This window comes from Callospermophilus lateralis, chromosome 4, assembly GCF_048772815.1.
Source record: "Callospermophilus lateralis isolate mCalLat2 chromosome 4, mCalLat2.hap1, whole genome shotgun sequence".
Lineage (NCBI taxonomy): Eukaryota > Metazoa > Chordata > Mammalia > Rodentia > Sciuridae > Callospermophilus > Callospermophilus lateralis.
Window position 1 is genome coordinate 9,633,893 of NC_135308.1, and position 18,063 is coordinate 9,651,955.

Below are 18,063 nucleotides of genomic sequence, written 5' to 3' on the forward strand. Positions count from 1 at the left end.
AAATGTCAGTATTTGGAATGGTTTTGTGAGAATTAAATTAGTTAGGACTCTTTAGATTATCACTTGACTCAGGGTAACTACTGAAAACACAAACAAATGAAACATTATTTTAACAACAACCTCATGCAAAGTCTGCTGCTTCATAAACTAGATTGGGAAAACAAAATTTTGGAGCCTCCTGTTCTACTCCTCTTTTTCTTTTCTTTTTCCTTCCCTAGGAGGTGGTGGCAGGGCCAAAGGTCAAAGTGCTGAGGCTGAGGGCCCAGTGCAGAGTCAGCTAGTGATTAGGAGATTGGCTCCACACAGGGGGCTGAGCAAAGAAGAAATCTATGAGGATGCTGGAAGGAGTACACACACTATGGAGAGGGGAAGGCTAGAGAGGACCCCGTATAAGGAACTGGAATTAGAAATAGTGTTTGACTCACAGTTGAAGACAAAGAGAGAGAAAGAGACTGAGCTTTGTTTACCGAAAGGGCTTAGGGGCAAGGACATTCCATAGTGATTTGCAAACCAACCATCAAGTCTTGGTTTCCAGATAAATGCCCTGCTTCACTGAAAGTTATCTAAGGTTCCTTGGAGAAATGGGTGATTCCAGGGCTGGGGCAGAAGAAAAGAGAAAAGTACAAGACGAGCCTGAAACATCATTTTTGTGCCAGGAAAAGAGAAAATGTTTAGAGGACGTTGGGAATATATGACAATGAGACAGAATGAGCCTGAAGGGACCCACCATGGCCAAATCTGGGACAACCTAAGTATTAACATATAATGATAGAAATTACATCCCATGGAAAAAAAAATAGACTCTGAATAGATAAATAAATGGGGGAGAAGAGAATGCTTTTCTTCTTAGTAGAAGGCCAACTAGTAAATGTAAAGAAAAGGATGGAAATAGAAATCACCATCTGGCCACAAGCTCAGTGTTGGTTAATCAGCGCAGGGTTCATCAAAGGATGATGAAGTTGGAGAGTGGAGATCTGATGGTGGGCAGCGGGTTGACAGTCTCAGGGCCTTGCTCCTCAGACACTAACCAAATACAAAAGAAAACCCGGCAGACATGAATGGCCCATTATCCAGGTTAGCAGCTCCCAGTTTAGGACAGGCAGCTCTAGCACGCTTCCTGCCTCCATGCACCAAGAAAAGCACAGCTTCACTTCTGAGATGTTCCTGCCAAGAGTTTGAGGCCCAAGTCTGGTGATGAGACCCCAGGGTGAGGGGTCTCCCCAGAATCACTGTGGAACAAAGGTTTGAGGAACTCTTCCACATTGGAGAAAACTGAAGAAATATGACAGCAATGTATGCTCCTGGACTGGGGGACATGGACATGGCTGGCTCAGTTGGATGGAGTCTGTGGGTTGCACAGTGACGTCAGGGATATGGGCTGAACGATGGTGTCAGGGGTGTGGGTTGTGTGGTGGTATCAGAATAACACTGACTTCCCAATTTACATGGCTGTAACGGAACTTGGCAGGAGAGTGCCCTTGTTTGGGGAAAATAAACACTGGAGCATTTTAATAATGGGCAACATTGCTACAACTTGCCCTCAAATAGTTTAAAAAAAAAGATGAAGGGCATGCTTGAATGTGCTTAAGAAGAAAAAGAGCTAGTAAATAAGGCAGAAGGCATTGAAAAACTGTGGAACCAGAGTGAAGGTGACTTGGATTCTTAGCGCTGCTTTTTCCAATTTTTTGTTAAATTTGAAATAATTACAAAATAAAAAGAGAGGAGAGACTCCTATAGGACCTAGCACATGTGAAAGAAAGATACTATATCAAGGGGATAAATTAAACTTCCATCAGGCCAGACAGAGCCTTGCTGCTTTCCGAGGTGTCTGAGAGGGGCTGGCCAGAGTCCAGCTCTTTGTTTCATGGTTGGTGAAACTTTCCAGGACCTGCCCTGGGCAAGAAATTTCCAGGTTTCTTTCTTGGAAGTGAAAGATTCTGTAGAGAAGAGAGTGGGGTAACTCTAGGTCCTTGGAGTGGAAATTCATAACTCCTTGCTTAACAGATGCTCTTAGAAAGATAGATTTCAGCCCCAGGAAAGGAAGAACTTGGGAGTTCTCTAAGCCGAGACACACTTTCTGGGAGGCTGTCCAGTGCTGGGAAGATTCTTATCAGGGACAAACCTGATGCTCCAGGGAAACTACCAACATGGCTACCACTGGTCACTGAGGTTGTATGGTCAAGAATCTGGCTATTCTCTTATTCTCTGACCTTGGTTCTGGGGAAGGAGCCTCTAGACCTTTGGAATTCCCAAGTGATAGGATTGCCTTTGAAATTCATGGTGGGTACCTGGACCACACTTGAATCTATGCTAATGAACGGAGAGGGACCCTAGATGATTTCAGGATGGGTCCTGGTCAACCATGTTTCAGGCTTTCAAGTTGGAAAGACCAACTCTGTGATGAGAGGGTTGGAGCTTTGAGCCACATGATGGCCTGACCTTGAAGGAGGGAAGGAAGCTGGAGATTAAGTTCAGTGTGGCCAATGATTCAATCAACCACCCAAACAGGCCCCCATAATAAACCCTGAGAAAACCCTGGACACTTGTGCTCAGGTGAGCTTCCTGATTGGTGATGCATCCTAAGGACATGGAAACTTCATATTTGGGATCCTCTTGGACTTTGTGTTATGCATTTCTTCCTTTGGTCAAAACTAAAATCATTCATGTGTATGACACTTTCCTGAGTTCCATGAGCTGGTTTGGTGAAACTTAAGCAGATAGTGGGAACTCCCACATCCATAGTCAGTTGATCAAAAGTGTTGTTGGTCTGGGAATGCTGGAGCCTGCATCTTGGGTATGAGGGGAGGAGTGTCTGTGGCCTGTGCCCCCAACATGGACTGCAGAATTTGCATTGCAAAATGGGCTGATCCTTTAGGTACAGCAGGAGAGAAAGAAGATTGATGATCCCAAGTGACACAAAAAGAACAGTAACTTTGGAGTTTCTCAAACCAGGGTGTGAATCCCATTCTGACACACTTTTAGCAAGATAGGACAGTCTCATCCCTGTTGTTCTCTATTGAGCTGCAGAAAGGGTCTTTATTCAAACCATCTGCAACAATCGACCCCATTCACACCATGCTGAGCAAGTTAGGGGCTCCAGCATCAGCATGCAGAGCTCTCGGCTGCGGAGGAACTTATATTTTGTAGGTAGAAGAAAGTGGTTGAGTTTCAGGGAGGAGTTAGAGAAGGGCAAGCTCGGGGCCTTGGGGCCACCTTCCCTGTGTTGGCTCCCGTCGTGGTCCTGTCTTCTGTGCCCCCTGCTGCTCTCTGGTACCTGCACAGCTTCTCAAATGGTGGGAGCAGCAACATGGATGCTCTACCCCCTGCTCCTCACCTGTCACTAATGAGTCAATATTTCTTTCTCTATTGATAAATCACTCCTTTAAAATGATAGTACAAGATGCATACCTACTCACTCACTTGCCATATGGAACACGATTTTCTTAAAAAAAAAAAAAATGGTCTTAGTTTTCTCAGTTGCTTTTTGGATAAGCCCAGGATTTGTTTTCTGCAGGAAGGCCTTGTTTGCCCTGGATGAAGCTTCCAGGCACTCAGCCTGCCCTTGGTGCACAGCCTGGATGTGAGAAGCCTTCTGGTGCTTTCTTGCAAACGTTGGCATTTCCAGGGCTTCTCTTTATATTTGGCTAATGATGATTTATTTGCTTTACCAAATAGCGTGAAGACCTCCCCCCAAATCCTTTTCCCCTCTCCCCATTCTCTGGCTTTTCCTCTTGTAGGTCAGAACCAAAGAAAGAATATGACTGGGTGTCTTGTCCCCAAGTGCAGGAAAACTTACAGTCATGCACTACATAGGATGTTTTGGGTCAATAATGGGCCACATATAGGATAGCAGTCACACAGATTATACCATATAGTGATATCAGATGTGTGTGCAAGTGTGCTTTACAGGGCTCACATGGGGATGAAATCATCTCGAGATGTATTTCTCCTGTCATTGAGTGACACTCGACTATGCTCCCAAAGAGAAAGGTCATCCAAGCACTTATCTTCTCCATTTACTTTCTCTGTCTTTAACCACATCGATCACACTGAGGTACTTCCCCTGTATCTCTGTGGTCTATTTTCTCAGGCTCATCTGTTTTTAGGCAACACCTAATCTTTTTGTGTTTCTTGAACTTATTAGACATTTTGTATGTCAGTGGCTGGATTTTTTTCAAAACAATGTGATAAATGAGGTCCCCATCATCCTCCACTCTTTCACAAAAAAATGGTCCTTGTCTAAGGTCACATCCCTGATGGGGGATGGCTCACACACAGTGACTGGTCAATAGATAGTCATCAAGGCCTGTCCTTTCATCCCGACTGGGACAACGTCACTGAGCTGCCCTAGCTCCAGAGCTCCAGAGTTCCATGTGGAACGGACTGTGTCACAGCCTAGCTTTCCCCCAGCTGATCCTGCATCTCCTGCTTCCAGGTGCATCTCATGAGAGTCCTTGTCCACACTTCTTCCACCCAGGCCTCCAAGCCGGGACTGCCTCCTGGGAGCCCCACTGAGACTCTGGCTTGTAGACCACATTCTGGACTTGATTCAGTTCACCCTCCTTACTCATTGCCCTACCAAGACCAAACGCTCCTCTTTTTAAAGATGACAGAATTCAACCTTTAATGAATAAGCTCTGCTTAAGCCTTGGTTCAAGAGAGTCTTGCTTCAACTTTGTCCAAAAAGGTGTCACTCTGAGACTGAGAACAAAGTTAAAGCAAGTGACTTTAGTTGAAAATTCCCATTGGTTCCCTGTTTTCTATATGATAACAGGATAAGAACCAAACTTTCTTTAGAATTAGGATTAATTAAAAGGCCCTTTGGAATGTCCCTCCTCGTGTTCTTCCCAGGCCTGTCTCCCCCTCTTATCCACAAAGTGCCTAGCCCCAGGGCTGGTCTTTCCACCCTCACCACAGCATGCCATTGCTTTTCTCTGTGCTTGACCACATCTTCTTCCTGCCTGGCTCCCTCTCTCTCCTGACTTCTCCTGGAGATCTGCCCGTCATCCCAGGTATCCTTTAAGGCCCAGTCCACACTCTAGGTCCTCTGGAAATCCCTTCCTGACTGCCCTTGACAGAGTTCTTGTTTTCTCCCTGAGATTCCAAAGGACTTTGCTTATGAATCCAGCAAGATACTGTTATGGATTGTTTTGTTCCCGCAAAAAGTCACATTGGAGTCCTAAACTCTAGTTCTTGGAATGTGACCTTATCTGGAAATAGGGTCTTTGCAGCCTACTCAAGCTCAAATGAAAACTTTAGGGTGGGCTCTAATCCAATATGGTCAGTATCCTCAGAAAGGAGGAAATTTGGAAACGTAGAGAGAAACACACGCAGTGGGAGTGCCAGGTGAAGATGTGGGATTTGAATGACACATCTGCAAACCAAGGAACACCAAAGCATGCTGGAAAGTCATCAGATGCTAAGAGGCAAGAGATGGTTCCCTTAAGGTTTTAGAGGGACCGTGCCCGGCTGAGGTCTTGCTCTTGGCTTTCCTGCTTCCAGAACTGTGAGATGATCCATTTTCATTGTTTTAAACCACCCTGTTGGTGAGACTTTGTTATAGCAGCCCTGGGAAACTAATGAAGACATTTTTCAATATGAATTAAAACCACAGTCTATGTCTGACCTTTGATAAGACAAACACCAACAGTCATTTTAGTTCTAATTGGTAAATGGTTATGAGAATTTTAAGAAATTTTGGTACCTATCTTAACAGTGATCTTCCAGTGATACCTTTTCAAGCGACGACAACAAAGATTTAAATGTATTTCCAATTATTTTTAGATGTCAGACTAACATTTTCTGGAGTGTGACACTGTACTAAGACTGGCCGGCCTTATGTGGATCACAGATACATAAAGAGCTTAGTGCAGTGGTTGGCATACCGGAGGTGCTTAACCTGGCCCAAAGGTCAAGTCAACCTGAAGAGCTGAACTGACTGGCTCAGGAAGTCTATGATTAAGACCTGGGGATGGAGCATCTCTCCGATGAGTGAGTGGGAGCTGGTGCCTAGGCAGAAACCCAGTAGGTAGGGGCCAAAGGAAGGGGCTGCAGTTGTGGCCGCAGTCACTCAATATCTGTCAAGCTCCAAGGAAGGGGTGTGGGGTGAAGAAAACAGTCTTTATAAAGGGACCCAAGGGGGGCTGGGGTTCTGGCTCTAGAGGTAGAGCACTTGCCTAGCATGAGTGAGAAACCGGGTTCAATCCTCAGCACCACATAAAGTAAAATAAAGACGTTGTGTTCACCTATAATTAAAAAATAAATATTAAAAAAAAAAGAGAAAGGGACCCGAGGCTGTTGGTGAGCAGCAGAGGTGGGGGAAGGGTGGTAAATTTGGGACAATCAGGTCATGGTCACAGCTGATGCAGACATGCCAGCTGGATGAAAGGAAGAATGCAAAAAAAAAAAAAAAATCCAAACCACTTCCTTCTGCTCAGAGCAAGCACCATAAAGGGCTTCAGCCCCAGCACCCCACTCAACCCAGCAGCAGCTTCCCTTTTCCCTTCTGCAGTGAGACCAGAAGTAGGCGCAAGGAAGCCGTGAAGACGGAACAAGAGGCAATGGGTGGTTGAAGGGAGTCAGGATCCGGGTGTTTGTGATGGTGGAGCCTGACAGGACTTCCCAACGGACTGAATAGAGTCTGAGAGAATGAACCAAGTCATGGACAACTCTAAGGCCTGAGACATGGTTGGCAAAGAGTGGAGCGCCAGGTAATGGAAAAGACTGAGGAGAAGTCCGGTGTTGATGTTTGACTCTGCACATACGGTCAGTGGAGACGGCAACCTGGCAGGTGGGGAAGAGACTGGGAGTCGTGGGAGACTGGAGTCAGAGGTACACAGGTGGCACCACTTAGGTTAGAATCATAGGCAGGGGACCGGAGGAGATCACCTGAAGAGTGACAAGGCAACACCCTAAGGGGTCACATGCCTGGCAACATCACAGGAAGCCTCACATTAGGGCACACAACTGCAGGTGGCCATCAGCTGAGAATCCTGGGAAGTGGGGAGGAGGGGTAGACTTGTGTCAGCCAAGTTCAACGGTCATTTCCAACACCAGCTGTGCGTCTGGGTGGAGTGTGTGCAGAGAGCTCACACTTAGCTCTGTACATCTGTCTGTCCTGGTCTGTGCTAGCCCACAAAACAGAAACCAGTGAAAACACAGTGATCCTGAGAGACAGCTATCGGGAGTAGAAGAATGAGGTCCCCCAAAGTATGCCTATGTCCTAACCTCCAGAACCTCAAGGTGACCTCATTTGGAAAGGGGGTCTATATAGATGTAACTGAGTTAAGAATTTCTAGATGAGGTCATTCTGGACTGTGGTCATTCTGGCTCGTAACCCGTATGGCAATGCTCTTATGAAAGACACACAGGGAGAAGGAGGGCATGTGAAGTCGGGGGCAGAGACTGGAGCAATGCTGTCATTAGCCAAGGAAGACCTGGACTATCAGAAGCTGAAGAGGCAGAGGATCTGTCCTAGAGCCCTCAGAGAGACCAAGGCCCCACTGACACCTTGATTTGGGACTTCCGGCCTCCAGAACTGCAAAGGAGCCATTCCTGTGTTTTTTGAAGCCCCAGGTTTGTAGTAATTTGTTATGACTGAAATAGGAAACTGATTCAAAGGCCATCTGAGTTCCATGTCCTCAACACATAAGGCATAATTTTTTAAAAAGTGATGGAAGAACAAAATAATAAAAGTTAGCATAACTTATCGCTCTGAAAGCATTCGGTTTGAGGTGATAAAAGCCTCTAACAAGGACATTTAGCAAAGCAACCACCGGGTTAAAAATAGAAGCGAAAGCATAGACACCTGACTGCTAATTTGTCGATGTCATGAATCTAAGCATACAGATAAGCAGAGGGGCCCAGAACTCTGCATGTTTGCCTTGTGCTTGCCTCTGTAGGTGTCTGTGTGGGTGGGTGGCCAGGAGCACTCACAGGAAATGGGGAGGGTGCAGAGAGGAGGAGGCCTGTGAGTGTGCCTCTTTTATATTATTCTGCGTGTCTGTGTGGTACCAGCTTGTGGCTTTCCTGGCTGAGCCTTTCCTCTCCTGTTCCAGTGATGTTCTCATGCAGGGGGGCTGGCCTTCTATAATTCCATCTATTCTCATTAGGGTAGGTTTTCTTTTAGGACAGGTAGCCCTCCCCTCCTTTCCTCTTGTACCCCAACCTTGCATCCCAAACTTGAGGCCTTGCCCTAGCTGCATCTGAATGAGGGCAGCAGGAATGCTCTGGAAACCGAGAACCTGGACCAATGGTCTGAAGGCCAGACTGCTCCTCCAAACCCAGGGAGCTGCTGGCCCTGTGTCTCTGTCCCTTGGGCTGCTGAAACAACATACCACAGACAGGGCAGCCTAAACAACACTTCTTGTAGTTCTGGAGGCTGAGAAGTCCAAGAGCAAGGGGCCAGTTCTTGGTGAGGGCCCACTTCCTGGCTTACAGACAGCTGCCTTCTTGCTGTGTCTCCCCATGGCTAAGACAGAGTGTGCTCTGGCCTCTCTTCATCTTATAAGGGCACTAATCCTATAATGGGGGCCCCACCCTCATGGTCTTATCTAAATCTAATTACCTCCTATCTTAGTCTGTTCCTGTTGCTATAACAAAATACCTGAAGAGGGATAATGATAAACAACAGAGAATTACTGCTCACAGACCCGGAGGCTGGGAAGTCCAAGATCAAGGTACCAGCAGATTCACTGTCCGGTGAGGGTTCCAAGATGGTGCCTTCTTGCTGCATCCTCGCACGGCAGAGGAGAAGGGAAGAGGGTGCTTCCTTCAACCTCTTTGTAAGGGCACTAATCTCATTCATGGGGCCCCACCTTTTGATGCTGTCACACTCAGTATTAGGTCCAATGTAGCCTTTTGACCAAGTAGCTCCCAAAGGCCCCCACCTCCAAAATGCCACCACATCAGGGGCCAGGACTGTACCATGTAAATTGGGGAGGAGCACAAAACATCCAGTCTGTAGCACGCTGCACCACATTAGGTGAGCGGTTTAAGCTTGAAGCTAAGTTGGGTATCTGATGGTGTCACACAAGCATAAGGCACACTTGGGAATTGGACTCTGCCCTCATCCCGAGCCAGGGAAGCCACACCCAGGGACCACCCCTGCAAAGCAGAGACTCTGCTGTGGGTGGGAGGAATGCATCTGGAAGGACAGGAAGGACACAGAATGGCTTGAGTTCCTGTCCCTCCTGGGGATGCAAATATGAGTTCCCAGTGCAGTGATGCTTCAGGAAAAAAAATGAAGATGGATCTCAAATGTGGCTTTTCAGCCTAGTGGAGGCTGGCTGAGGGACAGATTAGGAGTGGGGGTCCTGCCGGCAATTCTGCACTGCACCATATCACGGACGAATGCCCACTTTTTGCTTACTGCCCTCCTGAGAGAGAAACAGATGGTCTGATGATAGGGATGCACACACGCAGAGAGTGGGTCTGCTGGTGACAGCCAGAGGGAGAAGACACCACGAAACAGGCAGTCGGTGTGCCAGGCCCGGGGAGGACAGAACATGGCACTTAGAAGCAGGTGACCAAACAATTCAACCTCACATGCATCGTACCTTGGGGATTGGCAGGGACACTCCTAATGGTTATCCCTGGACATTATGTGTAAGCTGGGACTGAGACAAACCAGGACATGTAGCCAGCCCTCCCACCCAAAAGAGAATGAGAAGAAAAGGAGAGGGAGAAGGGGAGAGAGGAGGGGGGCTGCGTGCGTGTGATCATGATCATGCAGGAGACGCCCCGTGTGGGCACGTCTGGGTGATGCTCTGCCAGTTGTTTTCAGAATGTCATTTTAGCCCCTTTCCCAGACAAGCAAATTAGCACGTTAGAAGAAAATAGAATGATATAAGCCTCCGCTTGCTACAGAGATTCAAAGCTCCCAAACAAACACAATTTCCTCTGAATAGCAAACCAAAGGGAAGTGGAAAAATCAAGAAGAGCCAAGTATGGTTTTCATTTGGCACATTGCTGAGTCTCTTCAGCACCTACCTGATTTCTGGAGGGTCCTAGGCACCAAAGCCAGGGAGTACTTTCGTGGTTTTGAACGGAGCAAGCATCATGAGTCTATTGTATTTGCAGAGAAGTCAGTTGGGAATAAAGATAACTCTACGAAGTCAGCAAGTACGCCTGGAGTAACCGTGTTTTGGAAACATGCTCCGGCAGGGGCTGTGCCAGGGTGAATCTCCATTGCTTCTATTTGATCAGATGCAGCCAAGTGGGGGGGGGTGTTGGAATTTCAGGAGTGTTCTTATGGAAGGACATGTGCTTGGCAAATCTGGAAGTGCTGGCAGCATTTTGAGTACTGGGAGGATGGTGAAAGAAGATATGGAGCTGGATATGAAAAATTGGTTGAAGTCAGAGCCAAGCTAGGGAAAGGAGGCTGTCAGGAAGTGGAGGGAGGGAGGCCCTGCTCCAGGAGAATCTCAGTCAAGGATTCCAGGCCTGGGTTCCCTATTGGACATTCCCTACTGGACACCTCTATTGGGCTTTGAATAGCAAAGCTAGTCCTTGGTGTTCAGACCCAGCTCTTCTGTGTTATTTGTTCTCCTCAGCCCTGTTTCTTCCTGTCAGAGCTTTTGCCTCAGTTTGTAAATGTCCGTGCTTTGGTTTGAGTCAATTTCAGTCTCACCCTTGGCCAGGAAGCCCTGTGAAAGCAGAGAGTGTACCTGTGTTTAGGGGTACTCTTCTGCTCCAGGCCACGGCCAGCACGGTGCCAGGCATGGGCACCCAACTCTGTTCGTGGAATGGAAGATGGAATTATTCAGGACTCTTTCCACAGTGACCTCATCCAAGCCATGGTTTCAACCACCACCTTGAGGCTGACCACACTTGACTGTCTGTGCCCACACTAGTTCTCCCCTCCAGAACATGCACCAACGGTTACTCAATATTTCCATGTGAAAGTGTTAAAGCACCTCAATCACACTGAAAGATCTGAAACTGAGCTGGGGAACACGTCACTCCCCACCCAGTTTCTCCTCCGGTGTTCCTCATCTTAGGGAGGGGGCCGTTGTCCACCTGAACCAGGGCTGCCACTCTTCACACCCCCATATTCCTCGTTCCTACACCTCCCATCCATCGCCAAAGCCTGTCAGTTCCATCTCCTACGTTCTCTAGATATCGATTAAATTACATCAGCCTCTTCCCACAAGGGATGGAGTAAAGATCAAAACTATTAACATGTTTTAAGAAGCCAGTCTTAAGGAACTCTCAGCCTCCAACCTGCCATGCACCTTTCCACTTGAGGACTGCCACATGTGGTATTGCCTGGGCTGGTGACTTCGTTTCTCTTGCCTTCTCCTCTTTCCTTCACTTCATGGTCAAAACCGTAAAATGCTGGTTATTCTCACCATCTCTATTCGACCATCATTGTACAATGATTCCTGCCCTGGTCTCTCCATTGGAACCGCCCAGCAAAGAGTCACCCATGGCCCTGCTGCTGAAGGCAATGACCCTATTTCTGCCCTCCCCTGACTTGACCTGTCTGAGCACCTGACACTGCTAAACACTCCTTCCTTAAAGCCCCTCGGCCTTTGGCCCCCCTGACTGTTCTCTCAGTTCTTTCCTTCATTTGCTTCTCTTTCTTCCTCAGTCCTCTGGAAATCGACTTCCCCGGGTTTCCCAACTAGAACTCTTGCTCTTGCTCAACTCAACCTCCATGGCTGATTTGCCCTCCTGCCTGGCATCCATCGCATGACAATGCCCAAATCCTTACCTCGAAGTCCTTTCTCCCTCCTAAGCTCCGGGCCCACATTTCTCTGTGGAGGTGCTTCTAACACACTTCAAAGACACCACAAGTGGAGCTGGAATCTCAAGGCCCTTCCTTTCTCTGCTCCTATCTCAATGAATGGTGCCAGCTCCCATTCAGCTGCCCAGGCAAGAGCTTGACTCATCCTTGTCTCCTTCCTTTCTTCCCCTCCCTACATCCAGTTAATCATCAAGTTCTGTTGACTCTGCCTCCTGAGACGCACTCAGATGGGTTGACTTATCTGTTCCCAGTGACGCTCCCTTACTTCAGGTCCTCATCAGTTCCCTCCCACACAACAGCTACCACTTCCTAACCCACTTCCCATTTGCCAGCTTCTTTCTCTAACCCTTTGTGTTCTGCTGCCAGGGTTTGGGGAGAAAAGTTCCCTGAATGATGTTTCAGAAGATAGTGGACCAACTATTAAAAGCGCATCTAGAGCATTTCTTTAGGTAGAAAACAATACTTCTGTGCCCCTGTCTCAGAGACTCACTGGGCATATTAGCTTATTAAAGGTTCTGAGAAAGCTTGTTATAAAAGAATCTGTTCAGAATTGTTTAACCAAGTATCTTCTGAGCTTCCTTGAGATAAGACTCTTTCTCCAGGGCAACCTCATTAACATCTTTCAGAACACCATGTGCTATTTTAAAATACTAATGTGATTGTCTTCTCAGTTTGAAAATAAGAAAGATGAATGGATAAATACCCAAAGAAGACAACTTGAACTTCATTCTCTGGGCAATTAGTTAGTGATCCTCGGAGATTTTTGAGCAGGGTAATCATCTAATACCCATCCATGCCACCAATATTTCCAATTATTTGAGACCCTGTTGTGCACTAGGTACATCTCATCTACCATCTCCATGACCAAGGCTGCAGATGGCCATGGTCCCCAGGGGGCAGACTGAAGTGCAGATGGGTTAAGCATTTAGACCCAAGGCCACACACCACTAAGGGGAGGGCAGCTCATGGCTGGAAGTCCAGGTGGCTTTATGGCCACAGATGTTTGTAATAAGCAGTGACATTAGAAGGTGACTTTTAGCCTTCAGGAGACACTTGGAGCAGGAAAAATCAAAATGCTTGGATATAAACTCTTTGAAGGCAATTCCTTCCTCCTGTTGTTGCTACTGCCTCTCTTTTGTCCCCACACTCCTTCAGTTGATGCCCCCAGAACTGGTAGCCATTCCTGAGCTTGGGCCTTACTGCCCCTTCTGTAGGCCTCCTGCTCTTCCTCCCCTTAGACACCCACCAGGCCATCACACAACTCTAAGAAGATCTCTCTCTCCCTTCTTAAAAACTGGGTGCTGTTCCCCAGTGCCTGCCCAACTCCAAATTTCTAACCTGATGTTCTAGGCCTCCATTGTCTGCCCTCAATTTCCACCTTGCCTTGACTTGAGATGCTTTTCTAAATAAATCCCATGCTCCTATCAAGCCAGACTACCCACCATTCAGCAGCCTCCCAGCCTCTATCTGTGTTGCTCCCTTCTTACCCCAGAGTCTCTGCTTTAAATCCCACCCATCTTTCAGGGCCCTTCTCACTGCTAACTCCATAAAACCTGTCCCAAGCTGAAACAACCAGATGTTCTCTGCTTCTCAGCACAAAAGGTCAGTGAGGTGCTCCCCAAACTTGAAGATCAGGTTAACTTCTGAAAATTAAGCTAGTGAGGCTCACAGTGGACGGCATCAGCTATGTACGAAAATGACATACCTGAAGGAAGATCCATGAAGTGGACAGTTAAGAAGATAGGAAAGCGTCCCCCTGGAAGAAGGGGGCCAGGGCTTATACTCAGGCACATTTATGCTCCCGTATCAGAAACCATAAGACAAGTAATGAAGGCCCTAATCAAATCAGTTACAGGAAACAGAAGGAGTCAACCGAGCCAGAATCGACAACGGTAACTGGCCAGCACAGTGAGCTAATCAATTACGCTCTGCTCGGGTGAGTGGAGGCAGGTTGCATGCCGTAACAGACAGCAGGCAGGATGGCGACATGGCCAAGCTGCCACAGCACCAACCAAAGGAGCCACTCACAGAGTTGAGAGGCACAGGTTTTTAGGACTCAGGAAGGGTTGGCAATGCCAAGGCCAAGAGCTCAGGCAGCTGCCCCAGAGCTGGGTGCCTTTCCTCCAAGTTCCCTGCTTCCTTGTTCAAATCACAGATCCTCCAAGCCGCCTTCTGAGAACCCATTTGATTTTACCTTCCATTATCAAGAAGGAATGTTCTGGGCAGAGGAAAGATGCATCCTCACTGAATCCATCTCTTGGGGCCATTAGAGGCTCTAATGAGATCGTGAGTATAGAAAGACACACCTAACCGCTCCCATGTAGCCATTGTTCAATACGTGTAGGTGGTGAAATCAGCCAGTATATTGGAACTCTGCTTTTGATGACAATTTCATATAGACTTAGTTAAGTTGAACGGAATTCCTGGTGTCTAGACGCCTTGATGAGGTGGGTACCTGGATCTGTTAACAGATTTTAGGACCCTAAGTAAGAACAAGCCCATTGAGCTGTTGCTCTGGCAGAAGGACCTGGTGAGGCACATCTAGCCCAGGACATCTGTAGCTCATTACCATCCTCTAAATGACCCACCAGCTCCATCCTCTAAATGTCCAGCAGAAATCTTAGATACCTTTTTTTGAAAATGTAGTCACTTGCATATGCCTCTAATTCCAATTCCATCGGAGAATATTTGAGGGGGCTTTTAAGTCGTTTGCAGAGCCTCAAATGTCATAAATACTTAATGAGTTGAAATGAATTGAACAAAGACCAAACAATCAGGGGTTCAAACCAAGGCTGTGGCATCTGTCCCCCAGGCCCTTAGGGAAGTGGAGCTGCACACCTGGAGAGGAGTTTGGCCACGCCAGCTGAGAACATCTCTCCTGGTGCCAACTTCCCTCTGCCAGGCAGTACAGGAGAGCCTGCTGGGCTGAAGGAGTGCTGCTCAACTGTCCAGGAAGCAGAGGGCGGAACAGACAAACAGAGCGCACAGGTCTCCGGCTTACCTGGATCTCTGTCTGCACAGTGCATTTGACCAGTTTGAAGTTCTTCCCAGGGTTGAAGCTGTTGCTGTAGAAGCAAACCTTGAGGATGCGCACATCTTCCTTCTCCACGTCGACCGGTACCACCACCATGGGCTCTGGGGGGCCCTCAGGCCGGCGTAATGTGCCCACCTTTACTCGGCTCAGGGGCTCGGACACCCCGGACATCCTCTCAGACAGCAGCTAGGACCAGCACATCTCAGTCCTGTGGAGTCAACAGAGAGACAGTCCTGAAATGAGTGCCTAGAAGCCCTCATGCCTTAGCCCCCGGGTGCAACCACCAAACAAATGACCTATTCTCCTCTTCCTGAGGATCTCCCCTAAAGGCATCCAGCGTTCTTGGATGTTCTTGGGAAGCTGCAGCAGGTGGAAGCAGGTTGCATGAACATTCAGGTATAAAATCTGGACTTGGAGCTCCCAAGCATGCCAGCCCTCTCCTCTGGAAGCCCCCTCTACCTCCCATTTCTCCCCCTCAACAATGGCTCCTAAGCAAGGGGCCCACACAGAGCAAATGCAGCTGTGAGAGGAGGCGGCCACAGCCTGGTTCCAAGGCACGGTGGAGCAGAAAAGTAAGAAGTGGGACAGGAGAAAATAGCAGAAAGAAACAGGGACAAGGGGGAGAAAGCGGAGAAGAGACAGAGTTGGAGAATGGACAGCTCTGAGGGACCTGGAACAGAGAAGGCAAGAGAGGGGCTAGATGGTGAACCTGGCTCTTGAATGATGGCCTGACCGTCCACAGCCTCAGCTGCTAGCCAGAGCTTTCATGATAGGAAGCCTGGATCCCCCAGGGACTCACCAAATAGAGCACACCTCAGCCCACGAAGGACAATTCCCACCCTCTCCCCAGTATACATGAAAGGGTATTCTGCAGGGTGGGAGGGCCTGGACTCTAAGATTAATCCAGTTCTCATGATAGCCTAGCTTGATGCAGATCAAGCTATAAGAATCCTATGAATCTGTAGTTCACCCCAAATTTCAGCAAACTGGTTCTGTCCTCTGGATCCAATAAGACTTCCAAGGACCTACTTTTTAGGGGTCTAAACAGGGTGAGTCCAAAAGAAGTGATGGAAATGCTTTGGATTGATGGTGTCAACTGAAGCTCCATGTTGGGGTTACCTGGGAAGTTTTAAAGAACACTGACTCTGGGTCCTGTCTACAGAAGGGCCACTGAGGTCTGAACACTAGTATATTTTAAACTTCTAGGAGTGTCCTAACATTCATCTGGGGTTAGCTCAGCTCTCATGGTGAAATCTACCCTTACAGAAAAAGATCTCAAAAGATACTATGATTTGGAGGGAAAATTTCTGGACCAGAAGTTGGGGGAAACATGATGGAGTTGGCCATATTAAAAAACAAATGTGGGGTCAAACATTTAAAAAGTGGAATTACAGTCTATGATTAAAAAAAAAATTAGACATACTATGCTGGGTACTAGTTAAAAAAAAAAGATTTAGACAGTCAGCAGCTTTAAGAAACCATTTATTTTGAAAAGCAAATGTGTACTAGGAAGGTTCAAAGAGATATTGTAATGATGAGGGGAAGAGCAGGCTTGTTCCTCAGCTGAGGGGCAGATGGACAAGGGGACACACCAGGCTCAGAGTTCTCAGGGCAGCCACATATACATGTACATCTTTATGTACGTATCTATACACTGACCACCCAGCATCATGGAAGTGTCCACTGCATCTTCCCAGAGACATCACTGAACATGTCCAGGTGCCAGTGTCTGCCGTGCAGTGGGATGGATCTCAATTCCCCTTGACCTGCCACAAGGAATCTAGGGGAGGTCATTTGAGAGGTGACCCTAGGAAGTACCACTCGGAGAGTGCGGAATGTGTGAAGGGAAGGCAAGATAGCCACAAAAGAGCTGTCTGGTGAGGGATCCTTGAACAGCTTAATTAATTCTCCTGGGAATCCCAGGAGCCTGGTGGAACACACCCCACCCAGACAGTGAGAGACCTGGGACATTTGGACTCTGCTTCGTACAGCCATTGTCCCCAGCGTTTCCAGCCAGTTCTACACGAGGGAGAATGGAGGAATTCCTTAACAAAGATGCAGAGGTGGCGGCTTGGAGTTGAGAGAGAACACAGAAACAGTGAGGCCGGAGGAGATACCCTAGAAGACGAGGAAGTGCTGCTGGAGGGTGTGAAGAGGAGAGGGTGACTTGTCCCTAAAGAGCATATACTCCAAATGGGGATGAGAACAGGTCACCACATATAACTAGGTAAACACTACACACACAGCTGGCCCTCGCTTCAGGATCTGCTGTGTCTATTGGGCCTGTGGCCCCAGGCAATTCTGTGCATGAATTAATCTTTATGAGGAAGATTTGAGACAGGTGTCAGGAGGAGGAAGTTGAGTGGCACATGGTGTCTATCCCCAGGGACTAGACAGCACCTGCAATACACTGATGTGCTCCTTTACATTCATGTGTGAAACCCTAACCCCCAAGGTGATGGTGTTGGAGAGGTGGAAACTCTGGGAGATGAGACACCATGAGGGTGGACCTTATGGATGGGCTCAGTCAGAGTCTTTTTTACGAGACCCTAGAGAACTCTGTCACCCTCTTTCTGCCACATGTATCAGCGGGAAGAAGGCCCCCATCAGAACCTGAGCGTGCTCACACCTGATCTTTGACTTCCAGCCTCCAGTGCTGTGGGAAATAAAAGCTGTTGTTCTCCTCACCCAGTCTTTGGCACTTTGTATAATGGCCCGAACTAAGACAGAACTCCTAGGACTCTAAAACGAAAGCCGACAGCCTGGCTTCCCAATGGCCACTGGGAAACCTGGTCGCCTGTAAGGCTGCAATGTCATGCTCGTTAGAACACGCTCTCAAAGCTGGAAAGCAGGGCACTGTACCCGCATCTGCTGCTTATACCACATGCTCCCAGATAGCCTCCGTGAAGGGAACTGGTGTTTCTGAAGCTTTGGGAGCCCCCAGAGGTGTCACCTCAACTCATCCAGCATTCTTACCAAAGGGTGATGCTCCAGTGAGCACACGCAAGATGCTTCAGTGACTTCCTAAAATATCGTGGTAAAAATGTGAGAGAGAATATTTAGGAATAAAGTGCCTGTAGAATTCAGAGATCTCACTGGTAGGACCTGGGGAAACTCCATCTTCAGTGTTATATGTATCGACTGGCAGGTGGAGTGTGGAAGCAGAGTGGTGTGGGACAGTTAGAAGTCCATGCCTGGGACAGGGCAAAATCTGAGGGGACAATATTAGACCGGCAGGTGCTTCTGTGCCTAAGCTGCTACAGCTGATGGTACAGAAGCA

The 18,063-nt window shown here is 47.8% G+C and overlaps 1 protein-coding gene across 2 annotated transcripts in view; it reads right to left on the reverse strand.

Moving 5' to 3' along the window:
- Ptk2b (protein tyrosine kinase 2 beta) overlaps positions 1–18,063 on the reverse strand; it is a 107,077-nt gene that overhangs the window by 33,836 nt on the left and 55,178 nt on the right. For both annotated transcript variants that reach the window (XM_076853538.1, XM_076853536.1), the window contains exon 2: positions 14,751–14,991. In XM_076853538.1, the coding sequence (XP_076709653.1) occupies positions 14,751–14,954 (204 nt within the window). In that variant the 5' untranslated portion in view covers positions 14,955–14,991. The remainder of the gene's footprint in view (positions 1–14,750; positions 14,992–18,063) is intronic.